The 18,883-nt window shown below is 52.7% G+C and overlaps 1 protein-coding gene across 1 annotated transcript in view; it reads right to left on the bottom strand.

Moving 5' to 3' along the window:
- Positions 1-18,883, bottom strand: part of RYR1 (ryanodine receptor 1) — a 161,792-nt gene that overhangs the window by 46,988 nt on the left and 95,921 nt on the right. Inside the window, exons 61-76 of the mRNA XM_063140526.1 lie at positions 17,974-18,023; positions 17,624-17,684; positions 15,777-16,015; positions 15,317-15,398; positions 14,188-14,318; positions 13,300-13,614; positions 12,436-12,676; positions 11,632-11,719; positions 11,129-11,221; positions 9,569-9,583; positions 7,127-7,297; positions 5,737-5,796; positions 4,356-4,493; positions 3,030-3,142; positions 2,479-2,575; positions 1,169-1,275 (exon numbers count right to left, since the gene is read on the bottom strand). Of these exons, the coding sequence (XP_062996596.1) occupies positions 1,169-1,275; positions 2,479-2,575; positions 3,030-3,142; positions 4,356-4,493; positions 5,737-5,796; positions 7,127-7,297; positions 9,569-9,583; positions 11,129-11,221; positions 11,632-11,719; positions 12,436-12,676; positions 13,300-13,614; positions 14,188-14,318; positions 15,317-15,398; positions 15,777-16,015; positions 17,624-17,684; positions 17,974-18,023 (2,001 nt within the window). The remainder of the gene's footprint in view (positions 1-1,168; positions 1,276-2,478; positions 2,576-3,029; positions 3,143-4,355; positions 4,494-5,736; positions 5,797-7,126; positions 7,298-9,568; positions 9,584-11,128; positions 11,222-11,631; positions 11,720-12,435; positions 12,677-13,299; positions 13,615-14,187; positions 14,319-15,316; positions 15,399-15,776; positions 16,016-17,623; positions 17,685-17,973; positions 18,024-18,883) is intronic.

Raw genomic sequence — 18,883 nt, 5'->3', positions numbered from 1 at the left:
ACTCTGAATATCAAGCTGAGCGTGTAGGAGACCCGAGACCACTTTATCTTGCGGTGCGCGGCGGCTTTATGTGATTCCTGGCTCTGGTAAACTGGAGGGTGTGTGTGTGTGTGTGTTCCTGCCCCAAATTCCTCAGCTTTAGAAGTTTCCCGAAGGGATCCCCATGCAGGCGCAGAGCCCGTGTGTGTGATGCACAGAGACCACGAAGAAGAGCCCCTGCCCTCCCTTCCCGGCTCTGGTACTTGATACTGGGTGGCTCTGGAAATGCAGCTGAAAACATCCCAGTTCAGCAAGATAAGGGGGTGGGTCTCCTCCCCTCCCTCTGGTGCTCAGTTTAGGGTGTGATAAACAAGCCAGAGGCAGGGGCGGAACCAAGGATAATCTTTGCAAAATATTATTGGTATGAAAAAGGTTTAATGAAAGTGGCTACACGTTTCGGACAAAAAACGTCCTTCCTCAGGGCTTATTCAACAAGGTTTTACAGTTGTTTGCTCAATGAAATCATAGCAAATGACTGTAAAACCTTGTTGAATAAGCCCTGAGGAAGGATGTTTTTTGTCCGAAACGCGTAGCCACCTTCATTAAACCTTTTTCATACCAATAACATTTTGCAAAGATTATCCTTGGTTCCGCCCCCGGCCTCTGGCTTGTTTTTTCACTCCCTCACGGGGTTTCCCTTCTCTTCCTGCTCAGTGTAGGGTGACCTTATGAAAAGGAGGACAGGGCTCCTGTATCTTTAACAGTTGTACTGAAAAGGGAATTTCAGCAGGTATCATATGGGGAACCTGAGGGAATTTCCTTTCCATCACATCAGTTAAAGCTGCAGGAGCCCTGCCCTCTTTTAGATCTGGTCACTCTAGTATAGCTCCTGCAGCTTTAACTGTTGTGATGAAGAGGGGATTTCACCGGGTTCTCCATATATACACATGACACCTGCAGAAATTCCCTTTTCTATGCAACTGTTAAAAGATACAGGAGCCCGGTCCTCCTTTTCATAGGGTCACCCTAGCTCGGTTTCATACTAAAAGTAGATACCCCCCAATCCTCCAGGAGCTCCACTTTATAGCCAAGTGGGCCATCAAACATTTGCTAAACAAACGTGTTTCTAGCTTGGCCCAGAATCTCAGCCTGTCCTGGTTCCGATTTCATCTCTATGCCCGTGACTCACCTCTTCTCTGTCAGCGCTGTCCTGCTGAAATGCAGGATGAGCTGGTGCAGGGGGTCCGGTTTCTTTTCTGCCTCTTCCTCCTCCTCCTCCTCTTCCTCACCTGGTTTCTACATCCCATCCCCCATGCAGAAAAAAAAGCAATGCAATGTTAGAAGTCAGCTTAGGACAGCTCTGAAAACGCGGCATATTCTCAAAAGCAGAACCATGGGGGAAGGTTTCCTTGTCCGCAACCCTATGCATGTCTACTCAGAAGTAAGTCCTACTGAGTTCAGTGGGGCTTATTCCTAGGTAAATGTGTGCAGATGACGGAGCAGGACAAAGGCAAGACCCCAGGCATTTTCAGAACCAAGACTCACGTGGTGCGACTTCCCCACTTTTATCATCCTGTTATGTGGGTTAAAACAGCATCCAAGCTCTAACATCCATCTAACACAGGTGTATTGCTTTATATTTCAGTAGTCAGGTAGACAAGGTGATTGTCAAAGGTCCCGTTCAGAAGACACCTTAAACCATGGCTTTAACCATGGTGGTTAAGCCAGAAAGCTGGGCTGTGTTCAGAAGAAATCTTAAACCATGGCTTTATCCACAGTGAGTAAAGCAAAAGGCCTTATTCACCATGGTTAAAGCCATGGTTTAAGGCATCTTCTGAACATGGCCTGGCTTTCTGGCTTAACCACCATGGTGAAAGCCATGGTTTAAGGTGTCTTCTGAACAAGGCCTGGCTTTCTGGCTTAACCACCATGGTGAAAGCCATGGTTTAAGGTGTCTTCTGAACACGGCCCGGCTTTCTGGCTTAACCACCATGGTTTAAGGTGTCTTCTGAATGGGCCCATGATCTACAAAAGGGAGTCTTAGCATGCTCCACCCCTTCTCCTCCTTGGGGGAGCGTGCTACTTGCCTTCCCTATTTGGAGGGGGGATTGGAGCACAGGGGAAACCCTGATTGGAGGTAACAGTGGGGATCCCTCTCTCCGCTAGCCTCCGGAGACTGAGGCTTGCGGAGGGAGCCAAAGCCTTCATGGGCTGGATGGGGGGATCCCTTACAGGCTGGATTAGGCCCCCAGGCTGGAGGTTCCCCATCCCTGCTCTGGAACCAGGGGGGAATCAGGAAACCCTGTGGTCCACTCCACACTCTAGCTACCCCAGTGTCTCTCTAGACCCAGAGGCAGTTCACCACAGATATGCAGGGATAGAACAATGCCCCTCTCTGCACCCACAGAGTTGTGGCCAACGGCAACGTTCAATTTAGGGCCGGACGTTCAGGGCGTGGCATCGCTTTGATCTTATCTCGGTTACGTTCTCAGCACTCACAGACAGGTCGTCGATCATCCGGTCTTCAAAGGGGTGCTCTTCCGTGAGGATCCAGGACAGCTTGTAGCTCTCCAAGAACATGTTGCAAGCCCGGTGCCTAGAAAGCAGAGGGGCAGATCAGCCATCAGCCCAGCCAGGTCCTGTCTCACGTGCTTCGGGAAGCGATGCGGAGGGGTGGATTCAATGGGGCAGGGTGGGGGGCAGCTGAAGGTCCCAGTAATGAAAGACCGGTGTGACCATAGATGGGACGCTGGAGGGTATGTGATCAGAGTGAGCTAAACACATACTTTTCTGTTCTCCCAGGCGTTTAGCAATATGTAATGAGCCTGGGTCTGCTTTTTTGGCTCAACATTTGTCAAGCTGTTACAGTGGTTTTAAATGTATGTGCGTTTTGCATGTTTTTGTGGTTTTTAATTTTTGTATATTGTTTTAAAGTGTTTTTATCTTATGGGAACCGCCCAGAGAGCTTCGGCTATGGGGCGGTATACAAATAAATAAATAAATAAACACCAGCAGACGGCCACACAGAGCCTCTCTCTGATCTTACTCACCTGGGCAGGTTGTAGAGGGGTGTCATGCGGAAGCAGGCCACCACGGCCCGCCGGCGTTGCTTGGAGAGTAGTTTGTGCCACACGGCTTTCTTTGACTTGTACGGATGCTCCGTCTGTGAGAGAGGCACAAAGTTAATTGGGGAGGGAGCTCAGGGCTGCCAACGCTCCTCCCCCTTCCGCTTCCTGCCCACTTTTCCTGACGGCTCTTCCCTCCGCTTTTCCACACGTTTCTCTTTGGGATTCCCCCAGGCTCTGAAGAGTCTGATATAAGTGGTTGGAGGCTTCAGGGTAGAACTGAATCGCAGGGCAGGGGAAACCACTACAATGCAGGGACCCCACTCTGGCCACATCTATGGAGGACGTTGCGACGGCGCAGGCTCTGAACAACAGACCCGGCCGCAGCTACTCCCTGCTCAAGCCAAGCACCACCGCTTGATACGCCTGAGGCAAGGGATATAAACCACCTTCCTCCAAACTATGTGGAGAAAGGGGTCTAAATGGAGAAGGATTTCAATAATAAAATAATGTGCTGTGTTATATGTGCTGAGGTGAAGTATTGTCAGAGAGGGTGCTAAATGTATAAACTTCAGATGATAAATGCCAAACAGACACGTGGGATTTTTGTGGTAGTTAAAACAAAATGATTAAAGTTTATTTTTAAAAGTTCACAAGTTTTGTTTCAAAATAAAACCTTTAAAAAACCTTTTTGAAACCTTTCATCCAATCCTTTCACCCGTTCACATACGCGCTTTCCTTTCTCTCACACAATCACTCTTGAGCTTTCTTTATTATCAGTATTGTTTAATATACATCAACTAGGTGCACACCACACTCCAAAGACACCCCTCTATACGCTGAACTCTCCAGAACCATAGTACTCTACACACCAAGAATTCAAGCACTAAAGGCTAAAGACTCTAAGAGTACCTAAAAAGTCCCTCTCAATCCCCTCAATCCTTCCCTTATATATCACTCCTCCCACCTCCTCAGACATTCTAACTCCGCCCACTCAGGCCAACATTCTAAAAACCACAGACTTACTACACACATACATTTGGGAAATGACTTGTGGGGTGTAACGCCACAGACGTCCCAAATGCACTAGAGTTAACTAGACAGCCCCCAGCTGAATTGAATTGCTTCGTGTGATTATTCCTACAAACTGTCAGCATGCACGGTTGTTTTAATGGACTCCTCTAGAAGAGCGCTTCCGGTTAATGGAATGAATAAAAAGAGGGCCACACTGGAAAGGACCCTTCCCAAGACGGACAATTTAGGAGGCTTATTTGGCCACGCCCGCCTGCCCACTAGCCCATCTGCTGATACCTGCTCCAGGTGGTACAGCACAGCCGAGACCTCCTGAACCCGTTTGACAATTTTCTCTGGGTTGTTGCAATCCTCGGCTTTGCCAGACATCTCCTTGTAGAGCGCCATCTGCCAGCGTATGGACGAGGTGTTCTCGCACTGCAAGTCAAAGGTCAGCATCAGTGCAGCTGAGAGTGACGGGAAGCAGCCAACCCACATCTTTAGAGTAAGGGTGTCATGGCTAATTTTTTTGTACTTGTTTTGGGAGAAGATGTTTCAAGTAATCAATCAGACTCAGATTCGGAAATAGAGGAGGTGGTGCCAGGCGCCAGCCAGCCTGTACCAGTGGGGGAGGAAGCTCTCACGGGCGATTCCCCAGCTGGGAGTCAGCCCTCTCCAGAACTTATCTCCTCAAGGCCAAATCCTACACACTCAGAGGGAAGTGAATTTCTTCCGGAGGAGAGCGCCCCGACAAGCTAGCTGTGTCTGCCGGAAGCTAAAATGCACGGAGCGGAAGGAAGGCGTGAGAAAGTCAGCTTGATTACACCAGAACCTGCCTCCGCACCAGGCTCTCTGAAGTTACGGGTGTTTGGGGAAAAGCTTCCTGTTCTCCTTGATCGGACAATTGTCTCGCTTAGTTTGAATAGTTTTGCCTAGGGGGAAGTTTCCAAGAGATTAGACTCTCTTCAGGTGGAAGAGATGCTTGTTGCTTAATAAAAGCTTTGTGGACTACCTAGGCCTTGTGATCGAAAGCAGGAGTTTTCAGAGAAACACGACAAAGGGGTTCTGCCTTGCCCCCCACCTCCCTGTCCTGCCTGGCGATGTGCATGCACACGGCTGATACAGAGAGCTTGGCTGAGGCCAGAGGAAGTGAAAGCGTTTCCTGGAAGCTGGGAGAAAAACAAATTCTTCTCAACGGGCCTCCTGGACTAAGAGCATGTGGATAGAGGGAGTGTTTGGTCACAACCTCGCAGCAGGGGCTGATCAGAGGAGACTCCAAGTGGACCACACAGCCTTGGAGGCAATTCTGTACACAGGTAGGAACAGGGCAAATCAGTCTATTTCCAGCCTGTTCCCTTTTGCACGCGTTCACTCATAAATGCAACCCATCTCATTTCCTCATTAATCTGCAAGGCATTTTTTCATCCAACCCCCCCACCCCAAAACTCACATTTAAATAAAATACTTTTGCAGTGTATCCTCTAAGCACCCTTTTTCTCAAGACACACATTTTTACAGTTCCTTTGGGCTGAGAGCTGCACTGCAATGTTCGGGAAAGTGTGAAACTCGATAGGGTAGCTATGTCTAATTAGTCCGAGAGGGAAGGATCCGGTCAGTTTTGCATTGTAGTTCGTAAAAGTCGAATTCCTCGAGCATCCGTGTGTCTTGCACCCACACTCACCTTGCCCTGAAGGTGCAGGTTGTTGTTGAGGAATTCACGCACCTCCTCATCGGTGTCTTTCTGGAAAGTGAGAAAGATGAGGGGAAGGAGAGAGAGAGGGAGAAAGCATGAACATCAGCAGAGGGGCAATTGTCGCTCCTGTGTTATTTTGGGGGAGGAAAGTACCTGTCATGTGCACTGCTCACACAAGCTTAGTGGTTTTATATATACTAACCAGGCCTGACCCTGCTTAGATTCCTGCATTGAGCAGGGGGTTGGACTCAATGGCCTTGTAGGCCCCTTCCAACTCTGCTATTCTATGATTCTATGATCAGTCGAGATCGGGTGTGTTTAAGGTAGTATGGCCGTAGGCTGGTTGGCCACTGTGTGAGCAGAGTGCTGGACTAGATGGACCCTTGGTCTGATCCAGCAGGGCAATACTGATATTCTTATGTTCTTTTACAGATAGATAGATAGAGATAGATAGATAGATAGATAGATAGATAGATAGATAGATAGATATAGATACAGATAGATAGATATAGATGTTGTTTATTGCCTGAGGTTCTGCATCCTTGGGTTATGCATGATTTTTTAAAAACAACAATACTCCTCTCTCGTTTTGAAACAGGAGTCTGGGGGGAAAAAGCCCTCTGAGGAGAGACTGAAAGAACTGGGCATGTTTAGCCTGGAGAAGAGAAGGCTGAGGGGAGATGCGACAACACTCTTCAAGGACTTGAAAGGTGGTCACACAGAGGAGGACCAGGATCAATTCTAGATCCTCCCAGAGCGCAGGACATGGACTAATGGGCTCAAGTTATAGGAAGCCAGATTCCAGCTGGACCTCAGGAAAAACTTCCTGACTGTTAGAGCAGTACGACAATGGAACCAGTTCCCTAGGGAGGTTGTGGGCTCTCCCACACTAGAGGCCTTCAAGAGGCAACTGGACAGCCACCTGTCAGGGATGCTTTAGGGTGGATTCCTGCATTGAGCAGGGAGTTGGACTCGATGGCCTCGTAGGACCCTTCTAACTCTACAATTCTGAATCCCATCGCTTTGTAATAGCATAATGGTGGGTTTCAGAGCCTCCGGTAGGCCAAATTGCCTCACTGATCTGACCATGCAGTTCAGCATTCTCTTTTGAACCATAGCCAGGCAAGATGTCCCTTGGCCCTTAGATTTCGGGAGACTTGGCCACCAGTCACCCTACAGGAAGAGAGTGAGACAGGGTGTGCCAGCCTGACCAGGAGGGCGCTGCTGCCCTCGTGTCCTGCTTTGTGGGTCCCTGGCCGAGAGCTGGTTGGCCCCTGCGTGAACAGAATGCTGGACTAGATGGGCCTTTGGTCCAATCCAGCATCAGGGCTCTTCTGATGTTCTTCTGAGCTCTCTGCCCCTGGCCGACCCCTCTCACCATGGCGTAGCGTGTCTTGGCCATGTTGATCAGCTCCTGGTCGGTGGGGGAGCACATGTTCAGCCCGATGGGGAGCATCTTCTTGAGGGTGGCCACGATGAGCGAGGTCTGCACGGAGTAGCGGTCCCCCCGGCGCTTCTTCTTGGTCCGTTCCTGGTCGGAGCCGCCCGACTGGGGGAAGGATTAGGAGAGAAAGGCCTAAGGTTAGAGCGGGGGCGGTTGGGCAGCACCGGGCACTGGGGCTGTCCCATGGCATGCCAAGAGATCGGCTGGGCAAAAGCTTTACGGCCAAGCGCCGCTCGGAGGTGGGGATCCAGGGATGGGAGGGAGGGATTGGGCAGGCTCAAGGCCCCTCCCTTGGGAGAACACGGGCTGGGCAGAGAGAAGAGAATAAAGAGCCCACAGCCCTGGTTCCGGACTCCCACTGTCCTGTGAAGCTGGCTTCTGCTCCAAACGCAGGAGGTCTTTGATACACACATAGAATCTTCAAATGAGCAGGGGGTTGGACTCGATGGCCTTGTAGGCCCCTTCCAATTCTATTCTGTGATTCTGTGTGTGTGTGTATAATCTGTCTGCTGTCCCTTCTGGGGTGTTCTGCCAGGAGTATGTGGATCCCAAACCTACAAAACACGCACCAGCTTCTCAATCTACACACTGGGGACAGAAACAAATTCTTGCACCAGAGTTCGGAAGCAGCAAGGCGTACGGCTTTTCCTATGGAAGGGTGTGTGTGTGCCTCTCTCTCTGTGTAGAGGGGACCACCCTGTGCAAAGCTGGGGAGGAGGAGAAGGAGGCGTTGGGAAATGAAGAGGAAAAGGTGTCTGGGAACGGGGAGTTAGAGGCAGGGAAGGGAGAAGGGACCGGGGGAGGGGGGAGAGAATTCACCTGTTTTTTCCAAGGGATCTAGGCAGGAGGAGACGCAGGTAATAGAGGATGCGATTGGGTCTCAGGGTTGTAAGAAGGGGGGGGGGAGCTAATTGCAGGATAATGATTTGCGGGAGACCCTGGGCTCTGTCTGGGATCCCACTGTTAGCATAGGCGACTCCATTTTCGAAAGGAAGCTATGAAGTAGCCATTATACAGCAGGCGAAATGTCACGTATGCGAGAGTGTCTCCTTGGATGTCTCCTTGTGTCTGTCTTATCTAATGAAAACCTAGCCTCAGCTCCAGTGCAAAAGTTAGCTTACAGTAACCTTGCTTAGAGTAGAGCAAAGGGGATTGTTTAGCATAAATTAGCTATGCGCCAGTGTTACGTTCTGATTGGCTCATGCTGCTACTTGGAACTGCCCCTTTCAAGCTTCAAATGCTGTGCTGAGTTTCCTGTTCTCTGCCTGACTGCTCGCCTTCAAGAGACTAGACCTTGATCACTAATCAATACAGCGCTTTTGAGCCCTCTGTCGCTGGAAGTGTGGAGTGGTGCTTAGGGGCTGATTGGATCTCGTCCCTGGGTGAAGAACATTGATCTAACACCACGGGAGGTTTCTGATTTCTCAGACACCAGGGTGACCAGCTGCCTGGGATTCCGCCAGCCACGCGGAAGGGAATGAAATACAGAATACTGTCAAGAGGGGCAGGTCTGGATTGGCACAAAACAGAGCGCTCCACATGCCCCCTCCCTCGAAAAGACAGACCAAAACAAACGCCAGACGTCCCCCGGCCCCCAGGGCCTTTGCCCTCCTACGGTCAGCCTTGCGAAAGAGCTTTTCTAACGTCTACACATAACCGCACACAAGACACACAGCACCGTTGGCAGCCAAGACACATAATCTGCAGCGTGTGGCATCACGGGCACCCTCTGCCTCCCTTCCACAGGGTGGCAGGGCAGTAGGCGGCGAAGGATGTCACAGCAGCTGGATTATGGGCTCCGGGATCCCCAGGGTAGGGGAGCAAACCGAGATGGCAGATACAGGAACCCAGAGGAGGTGAATCCAGGTAAGGGGATGGAGGCCCAAGGCATGCTGGGAGAGTTAGGTGGCGTCTTGGGACAAAAAGATGGCGGCCTTCGGGGGGGGGGCTCTAGAGGTCAGAGGCTTTAAGTGGGCAGCCTGCCTAGTCAAGGCGAACGGCGTGGTGTGGCATGTCAGAGTGACTCCTGGAGCAAGGCCTCCCCTGACAACACGGCGCCTTGCCCAAGTGCACGATGGAAGTTCGGTCCTGCCAACGGGGTGCTTGATGGCTCATCGGTGCCAACCCATCAGATGCAAGGATGCGTTGCTGCCAGAGCTGCGGGAAGCCACTGCGCTCTTGCCATCTCGTCCATGCAGCCGCGCCCCCTTCCCTCTCCCCCGCTGCCCCTGATGGTTCCAGGACGCTTCCCGCCCCTCTCCCGAGGGAGGGGAGGGGAGGGTCGCGGCAGAGACGTGCACGGCGCCATGCTGCCTCCGCATGGCCCCCAAAAATGGCAACCGAAAGGGTCAGCGGAACAGCCGCTGTTTCTCTAACCTGGCTTTCTCCAGACTAAACCCACACAGGGCGCAGTGAGAAGAGGGAGACAAGACAGAAGAGGAGAAAGAGAAGGTTAGATGAAGCGGCAAAACCCTGCCAGGCTCGGCGCGGGCGCAGGAAAAGAACCCGTCCACCAGAACGTGGAGGAGCCAAGAGGTTATCCGAGTCCCCACCGGCTTCTTTCGTCTTCCGCACACCCCGCCCGGCCAAAGAGTAAGAAAAGCGGCTCACGCAAAGAGGCCCACGGCTGGGCATTGGGTAGAATTAGGCCGTCGCAGAATCTTGCCATTCTGTCCCCCCCCTGCCCCCAGCCCAAAGAAGAAAACCAAGTTTCTAGTTCTCATGGGTTGCAAGAGACGTGAAAACACGCAGGTCTGCCGAGGGATCCTTGAGCAGGACATCCGGAAGTCGTACAGTTTGGCTCCCTGACCTCCCTCTGTGCCCCACTGATTCTTCACCCCACTGCTTCCCTCTCCCCTCCTTGCTCTCTGTCACTGCCAGCCTTTGGCCAGGCTCTCTGAACTCTGCAAAGAGAGAAACGTTGAATTATGCAAATGGCGGCTGGGGAGGGAGGGACCGACTTGAGGGGGGGTCCGAAAGAGGAGGTTTCCCCAAGGCGAAGGTGCCGGCATGGCAGACCCCCTCGGGGCCAGCCTGCAACACTGGCTGTGGAGTGCCCGGCCTAGCTGGCGATGGGAGGTTCAGGTGGGATGCATGGGGCTCTTGCCACCTGGCTCTGGCCGGGTCCACCTTCAACGCAGGCGAGGCAGCTCACAAGGAAAGGGAAAGGACAGGACTCATCACACCACTTAATAATTTCCATAGGGGCTTTTTCGCTCAAAGGAAAGGAAAGGAAAGGAACCTCTCGTGCAAGCACTGAGACATTACTGACTCTTGGAGGGACGCCAGCTTTCGCTGACGTTTTCTTGGCAGGCCTTATAGCGGGGTGGTTTGCCGTTGCCTTCCCTGGCCATTGTTACCTTTCCCCCAGCTAGCTGGGTACTCATTCTACCGACCTCGGGAGGATGGAAGGCTGAGGCGACCCAAGCCGGCTGCCTGAAACCAGCTTCCGCTGGGATCAAACTCAGGCCGTGGGGAGAGTTTCAGCTGCAGAAACTGCTGCTTTACCGCTCCGCGCCACACGAGGCTCAAAGCGCTTCACAAATCCAACCTCGGGAATCCATACAACAGCCCTATAAGGCTGGCCAGCATTGCGGCTGCTACGTCAGGTATCCAGAAGAGGAGAGGCTGAGACCGAGCAATCAGGGCCTGCCGAGAAAGCATCTAGCGATTTCACGGCTGTGTTGAGGTTTGAACTGGGCACTTCCTGCCCCACAGCTCACGCTCCTCCCTCTAGGGCCACACCAGCCCTGGAGCCCTTCTGGTAGAGCTGAAGCCCAGAGGCCGTGGCTCCCAAGGCTTCTCTAGGCTCCCCTTTTGATGGGCGATATTCTGGCTGCAGGCGGGGTGGGGTGGGGGGAGACCCCTGTGGGGGAGCACGCCCTCCGCCCACTCCACCCACCCACCCTGCCCCCAACCCCCAGGCGCGCCTCTCACCTTGGACATTTTGCTCTTGCTGTCCGCTGTCAGGAAGGACATGTTGTTGATTTCGTTCTGCACCACAAAGTTCTGCTCTTCCCGTTTGAAGTTCTAGGGGACGGAAAAGAAACCCAGGCGTCACGCCCGTGGGAGGGCAACGGGAGATGTGCTTGGGGGAGTTGTGCTTACCCGATTTGTGTAACCCAGAAGGGATTGTGGCCCCGACTCGGGGTGGGTGGGCCCAAATAAGACAACCACGAAAGAAGATCACCACGCCCACTAGGCGGTTTCCGATTCCGCTCCCCGGAAGTTTCCCATTCAAACAACAGAACGTGGCCGAGGACATTTTGCTGCCTTCAGAGGTGCATCCCAGGGACAGATCCCAAATACAGCAGCAGCAGCACTGAACCCCTCTGCAACACCGCGTGGGATCCAGGGTTCACCGGCCGCCAATGTGCTCGCTCCTTCACTGGCGCCCATGCAACACACACACACACACCCCGCCCAGAAAGCTCACTCACGTGCGATTTGGACCAGTAAATGAACACCTCCCCAACCATCCGGAACAGCTCCTCGGCATCTGAATTTGGTTCCGTCAACCACTTGGCCCTTCAGATAAAAAAAAACCCTGTCGGTACGTATTCCTGCGTAGGTAACAGGACTTATTCTGCGGAAACCCAGCATCGGCAGGACGGGACACGCCCACCTTGCTCCCAAAAGCAGGATGTGCGTGGTTTCTTAAAGCAGAGGCCCCTGACCTGACAGCTTGTGTTCAAAAGGAGCGCTGCGGCAAACCAACATGACCAGGGACCACCTGCTAGCATTGATGCGGTTTATTTTGAGCCCTGTAATTGAAGCTGCTGCAAGAGTGGAACCTTTTAGGGGAGGTGTGGAGACAGGAGAAAGAAATGCAGGCATGCAAATCTAGGCGGCTATAAATCAGGAAATCCCCAAATCTCCCCTCTGCAAGACACGCCCTCTGTGCCTCAACCTCCCCTCTGCAGTATGGTAGCAATAATAATAATAATAATAATAATAATAATAATAATAATAATAATACTCACTTATCTTAAAAGGTTGCTGTAAGGCAGGGATGGGGAACATATGGCCCTCTAGATGCTGTTGGACTGCAACTCCCATCATCCCTCACTATTAGGGTGGATGGGAGTGGCAATCCAACAAAGATCTGGAGATCCACAAGGTCGCTAAGACAATCTCAAGATAATGCTCATAAAGATATCGAACACTTGAAAGCACCATTATTTAGTCGTAAGTACATCTCTTAAACACACACACACGCGTGCGCCTTACAAGACCTGCAGTACCTGTTGTTGTCGACATATCGGATGAGGAGCGGGTAGAGGGCGTAGAGGTCCCGGCAGAGCACGGAGAACTCGTCCCGGATCAGCAGCTCGGCGTCCTCCGACTCCGTCTTCGCCTCCAGCCGCAACTGATCCTCCTCGGCCACCACTTTCCCGGAGCGCTTCTTCAGCTTCTCCATGGTGGGGATGAAGTGGGAACGGAGCAGCTCCGGCTTGGCCTTGCTGACGATGGGCTGGGCGAAGACTGCACGGGAAGGAATCGAGGGCAGGGAGGCGGTCAGGGAAAGAGCGTCCCTCCGCCATCGCCACCCATCCACCGCCCCTCGGCCGCTCCGGCAGGCCTTGGGAACTGCAATACCGACACCTGGAAACACCCAGGTCTGGCAACTAAGGACTGGGCGCTTGCTCTTGGCAACCGGAAGCGGCTTTTTCGGCCTCTGGCATATGTTGCCTGAGGCTACGTCGGAACTCGTCGACCCTTAGGGACAGAAGCTCTCTATAGCCATGCTTATACTTCTCAGGATTTCTTGGGGATTCCTGGAGTCCATTCCTCGACCCTTTCACCGCCACAGCCAAGGGGTCCCGGGCCCTGGGCCATCCGAGTGCTATTTTGGTACCCCGCTGAACCTGGCCATGCTGAGTGGCAGGTCAGGCCCAGAGAGGTGGGGGTAGCCGAGCTCCCCTCTTTGTCACGGCTCTGCCTCTCCACTGGCAGTTTCCAGAGCCACACTGGCGCTCCAGGGCTGCGTGTCGTTCTACTCTGCGCCTCGCCTTCCTCCCCCAGCCCACCGACGTCTCCCTGATTCCTCCTCCGGAGAAAGAGGCTCCTCAAACCCGACAGCCGCCCGGATCGTGGACCCTTTGTACCTGCCAACCGCTTCATCCAGGAAGCTTCATCGATGCCCAGGTTGTTGACGATGATCTTCAGGATGTTGCCTAGCAAGGTGTTGAGCTGGTTGGACGTCACTTCGGTGCACCAGGGGCCCTGGGGGTTGGTTTCGGAGCCCCGCTCCCACCAGCGGGGCAAGTAGTTGCATAGCATCGGCAAGGTGACCTCGATCACGTGGGGCATCTCGGTGTAGCGGGCCCCTGACTCCGCCAGTCCGTTGATGTCCTTCATGAGCCTCGCCAGGACCGGGATGTCCGGGCACATCTCCTCCACGGAATTCGGCAGGCCTAGGACTGGGGATGAGAAGGGGAGGCCATTACACCCGTGGGACTTACAGGCTTAAGGGGATGTGGGAGCACCTGGACACGGTAAAACGACACACACACCTAAGGACATCAGAAGAGCCCTGATGCGGGATCAGACCGAGGGTCCATCTCGTCCAGCACACAGTGGCCAACCAGGGACCCACAAAGCAGGACACGGTTCAATAGCACCCTCCCACCCATGCGCCCCAGCAACTGGTGCATATAGGCTTACTGCCGCTGATCCTAGAGGTAGCACACAACCATCAGGGATAGCCTTCGCTTCCAGGAATTTATCCACAAGCCATCCAAATGGGTGGCCATCAGTACGTCTTGCGGTAGTGAGTTCCATCATTTAACTCTGCGCTGTGTGAAGTGAAGGAAGGCTTATGGGAAGAGGATGTCCGGGGGTGGGGGGAGGAGAAAAGGCAGGGAGGGGTCTAGAGTTTGGCTGGATGCCAAGAACGTGGGAGAAACGGCTAATGACGCTTCAAGGCACGGGAGGAGGCTGCGGCCTGCCCATCTTCCCTCCCACCCACCTGCCCACCCACTGCTGCAACTCACTGGCTCGCTCCCTGGGCGATTTGGTGGTGTACACGGAGAAAGGGTTGTACTCGTTGATGTGGGGCTCCAGGAAGGCCACGGGCATTGCGGCGGCCAGCCGGGCCAAACATTCCCCAAGCTGTGGGCGTTGCCTGCAGGAGGTGAGCGAGACAGACATAGATGAGACCGTGTGGGACGTTTCAGCCAGATGAGCGGTGCCCAAGCGACATCCTAAATACCAAACTCTCCGCCCAATAGGGGGATCCCACTGGCCCGTCAAAGCTGAAAGGTGGCCCTTCTTGAACCGGAGCAGCTTGCGGTTTGTTTGGGAATAGGGGTACGTAACTCCTCTTTCACGGACAAGGGGGCTTTCCGGACAGAGGGCTCCCGGTGCTACCTATCAGCCGGCATTCTGCAGCGATTCCGTCTTAGCTTCTTAACGGATTTTCCGGAGTTAAGAAAAATGACGGACGAAGCAGTGGGAAAGCCCAGGAGGGCTACGAGTGGAAGATGACATTGTCTAGACCCCTCTATGAAAGCCTTGTCCGGGAGCACGTGAAGAGGACATGACTGCACCTTCCTCCCTTCAACTCTGCTCACCCCCATGGGATAATGTTTTATTGAACATTATGGGGTGAAGCAGAGGTCATATTTTTAATGTGGTGGGGATGCCCACAACATTTAATCCAAACATATTCTTCTTTCCGGGGTCCAGTTCCGAAAAACCCCAACTTCTGCCATTTTGAAGCTGACCGGCTGGCCCTTGGCGATCTCAACAAGACAACGACACTCCAAAAACCTTAGAGCAATTTAACACTTAAAAAAAAAAGACTTCTTTTATTTCTGTGTTTGTAATCAATAACGATGGACGTTATTCCATGAATGCTCTTGTGGCACTTTAAACACTATTTTAAAAGTCTGATCAGCTGGTGGGCATGCCTGACATTTCAGTTGTGATGCCTTGCTCACCCCAGCGGCTCGGGGATCGGTCACACGCTCTCTTTCAGAGTTATGTTTGCTTTCTCCCCACAATGGCGTGAACTCCACTGGTCGGCTGCACTTCCCCTGGACCTATCTCCCCCACGGGGCGGCCCTCACCCTTCCAACTCCCCTCTTGCTGAACCATAGCTTCTCTCATCCTTGCACTCACCTCTCCACATAAGGATTTTTGGTTGTGCCCAAGGAATAAATACTGCACAGAGTTCGGTAGCAGGAGACCTGTACATCATCCACTGTAGGGACATGGGAGAGAGAGAGAGAAAGCGTCACATACAGAATCACGTGATTTGCCCTTCACATAGTCCTCTGCTGTCAGAGAGATGCAGCCATCTATTCCTCACCATTTCCTGCTGGCATCTTCTTCCAGAAAAGTAGCCATTTTGGATTTAGCCTTCCACCAAGACCTTCCACCAATTGGCTGCACCACCTTCCACCAACCCTCTCGCCACCACTGCCCTTGACTGGAAAAGCTGAGCGCCATTCACAGTGCTTGCCCTGGAGGGGCCTCTGTGGCCTGTTCAGGCCTCGCCTATGTCGCTAGTGGCAACCAATATCGGGCCTAGCCGCGGCTTGAGGCCCAACCCCACCCACTCTTCCCCCGGTTGGCTCACGGATGACGTCGTCCCCGAACTGGTGCTGGGCGATGTGCTCGAAGATGGAGGTGAGCACGGGCAGCAGAGCCACCGTCGTGTAGGTGATGTTCTGGCCCACCCCCTTGACCTGGGTGCGGGACTGCGACACCTTGCCCAGTTTGAGGTTCTCCACCATCTTCTCAATGTCGTCCGAGGCACCTTCAAAGAAAGAGCGCAGCCCGGCCTTCACAATCTCAGGGCCGGATTTCATCACCGTCCTGGAAAAAAAAGACGTGCACGGATCGGATCCCTGCAAACTCACGGATGGGGAGGCGCAGATTCCCAACATTAAAACTGCAACGTGTCATCACTTTGGGTGCATTCGGACAAACGCAACGGGAGAAGAAGCCATCATGGCTTCCCCACCGCCCCTTGTCTGTTGCACATGACTGTAATTTGCTTTATTCACACTGTAATGCGGGTTGTCTGAAACCGATGCAGGGCACGGCAGGGGTGTTGGGTTCGGATGACACCCTACAACCTCTACTGCATCTCTACAGCATGACACCCTACAACCTCTACAAATAACTGTTGTGATGAAGAAGGAATTTCACCAGGTTCTCCATCTATACAAATGACACCTGCTGAAATTCCCTTTTCTATGCAACTGTTAAAGATACAGGAGCCCTGTCCTCCTTTTCATAGGGTCACCCTATTCAAAAAACTTGGTCCCAAACCTTTTAGGGCTAACTAACTTGTGGTTAGTTTCCAGCTGCTCAACTCACAAACCTTTCTAACAAAACCACAGAATGGGGATTTAACTCTTCTTAGCCCAGGAGTCAGCTTAAAATCTTTCTCTCTCAATATGTATATCTATGACAAACACAGGGGAGGAAGTGGTGTCTGAGATATTATTTATTTATTTACTTACTTACAATATTTATATACCTCTCCCCATTGAAAATTTCGGAGCGATGTACAAGATAAAATAAAAACAGAATAAAACGCTTTAAAATAGGTTTTAAAAGAAGCAAAATGTACAGTGAACCGTGGCTGGTCATTAAGGCTTCCTGGAATAATGATGTTTTTTCAGGAGGCGCCGAAAGGAGTACAAGGTTGGCGCCTGCCTGACCTCCAGAGGCAGGGAGTTCCACAGGAGGGGGGCCACCACGCTGAAGGCTCTTCCCCTGGTGGATTCCAATCGGAGGATGGATCTATGTGGAACCACCAGGAGCAGGCCCTCGGATGACCTCAGTGACCGGGCAGGTTGGTAAGGGAGAAGGCGCTCTCTCAGGTATCCTGGTCCCAAGTTGTTTAGGGCTTTGTACACAAGTACAAGAACCTTCAACCTGGCCCGGTAGCGAATAGGCAGCCAGTGCAGTTCCCTCAGCAGAGGAGTTACAAGCTGGAAAGGGGCAGCTCTGGACAACAGCCGAGCTGCAGCATTCTGCACTAGCTCCAGCTTCCGGAGCAGCTTCAAGGGCAGCCCCACATACAGTGCATTGCAGTAATCCAATCTTGAGGCTACTAATGCCTGTAGCACTGTGGCCAAGCTATCCCTGTCCAGGAGAGGCCATAGCTGGCGAACCAGCCAAAGCTGGCAAAAGGCACTTCGAGCTGCTGTGGCCACTTGAGCCTCCAGCGACAGAGATGGATCTAAGAATACCCCCAAACTACGAACCTGATCTTTCAGAAGGAGGCCAACCCCATCCAGAACAGGCAGGGACTTCCAGCGGAGGGGGGCCACCACACTGAAGGCTCTTTCCCTGGTGGACTCCAATCGGAGCACGGGTCTATGTGGAACCATGTGAGTTGAGATATGCACCCTTACAGATCTCCGCAGGTGTGCAAAGTTTATTTGGCCGAGACGAAGCAAGCCCACTCACCTGGCATCCAAAGAGCGGGCGAGGATATGTAGGCAGTTAACTACGGCTGCGGCATCGGTGCCTGGAGGGAGAGAGAAGACCTCTGTTTAGGGCTTGGATGAGGGAACATGGAATAGAGGCACTGGATATGAGAAGTACAGATCATGGTTTGAGGGGGAATAGGAGGGACAACTTGCTGGTCCATGGGTAAGGTTGCACAGGGTGAAGGAAGTCAGGATGCAGAGCAGACTTGTGGGGTCGTTAAGCCCCACTGAGCGAACGACAGGGAGAGGAAATGAAGAGGAGAGGAATTTAAAAGGCTGGAAACCCACCCAACCCCCGAAGAGAAGCTGAGGAAGGGTGGTGCTTACCAAAGAGAGAGACCCGGTGCCTGACCAGGGCTGCCAGTTTGCAGAAAAGGCTGAAGGGTGGAAAAGAGAGGCAGAAGGAGGGAATGAAAGAGATTACTGGAAGGAGGAGGGTGCAGAACGGAGCAGGGGGAAGAGGGAGGGACGGGGCAGCTGAGCCTCAACGAGGCTGATGGGAGAGAACGGAGTGTGTGATCTCTCCCACTCCCCTACACACATATACAACCCAACACTCACACACGCACACACACACACACACACACACACACACACAGCAAAAGACAGAATCGGTGACTTAGGGCATGTCTACACCAGGGGAGGGGACAGGGAGAATCTCACGATATGGTGATCACAAGATCCTCCCCCTCAGTCCACACGTGGCGCACAACGTCCCGGGAGGAAGGAGGACGTCACGCCCATTTTTAAATTAGTAAAAAGGTTAGGTGGCTTTTTTTAAAAAAAAACCCGATCCCGATCCCCCGTCCCACCCCCGGTTCCTGGCTCCTCGTGTTTACTTGCGAGGAGCTAGGATGAAACCGGGACAGCCACCCACACGTCCCGCGATCTCAGGATGATCCCGAGACCGCAGGAAAAACCGGGGTAAAACCTGCCCCAGTTATCCCAGAGAAAGGGAGGGAACGTCCTTCCCTGCCCCTGGGATGCCCTGTGCATCATGTGGATGCACAGGGATGGTCCTGGGGCAATCCCCAGGATAAGACGTGGTGTAGATATGCCCTTATTTATTTATTTCATTTTTATACTGCCCACCCAATAGCCGAAGCTCTCTGGGCGGTTCACACGAATTAAAAAACATTCTATCTATCTATCTATCTATCTATCTATCTATCTATCTAGTATATAACCATGATATAAAATACAACACTGTCCCTTAGGAACAGCTCACAAAACCACC

This window comes from Elgaria multicarinata, chromosome 13 (assembly GCF_023053635.1).
Source record: "Elgaria multicarinata webbii isolate HBS135686 ecotype San Diego chromosome 13, rElgMul1.1.pri, whole genome shotgun sequence".
Classification (NCBI taxonomy): Eukaryota; Metazoa; Chordata; class Lepidosauria; order Squamata; family Anguidae; genus Elgaria; species Elgaria multicarinata.
This window is presented reverse-complemented; position numbering and strand designations above follow the sequence as displayed.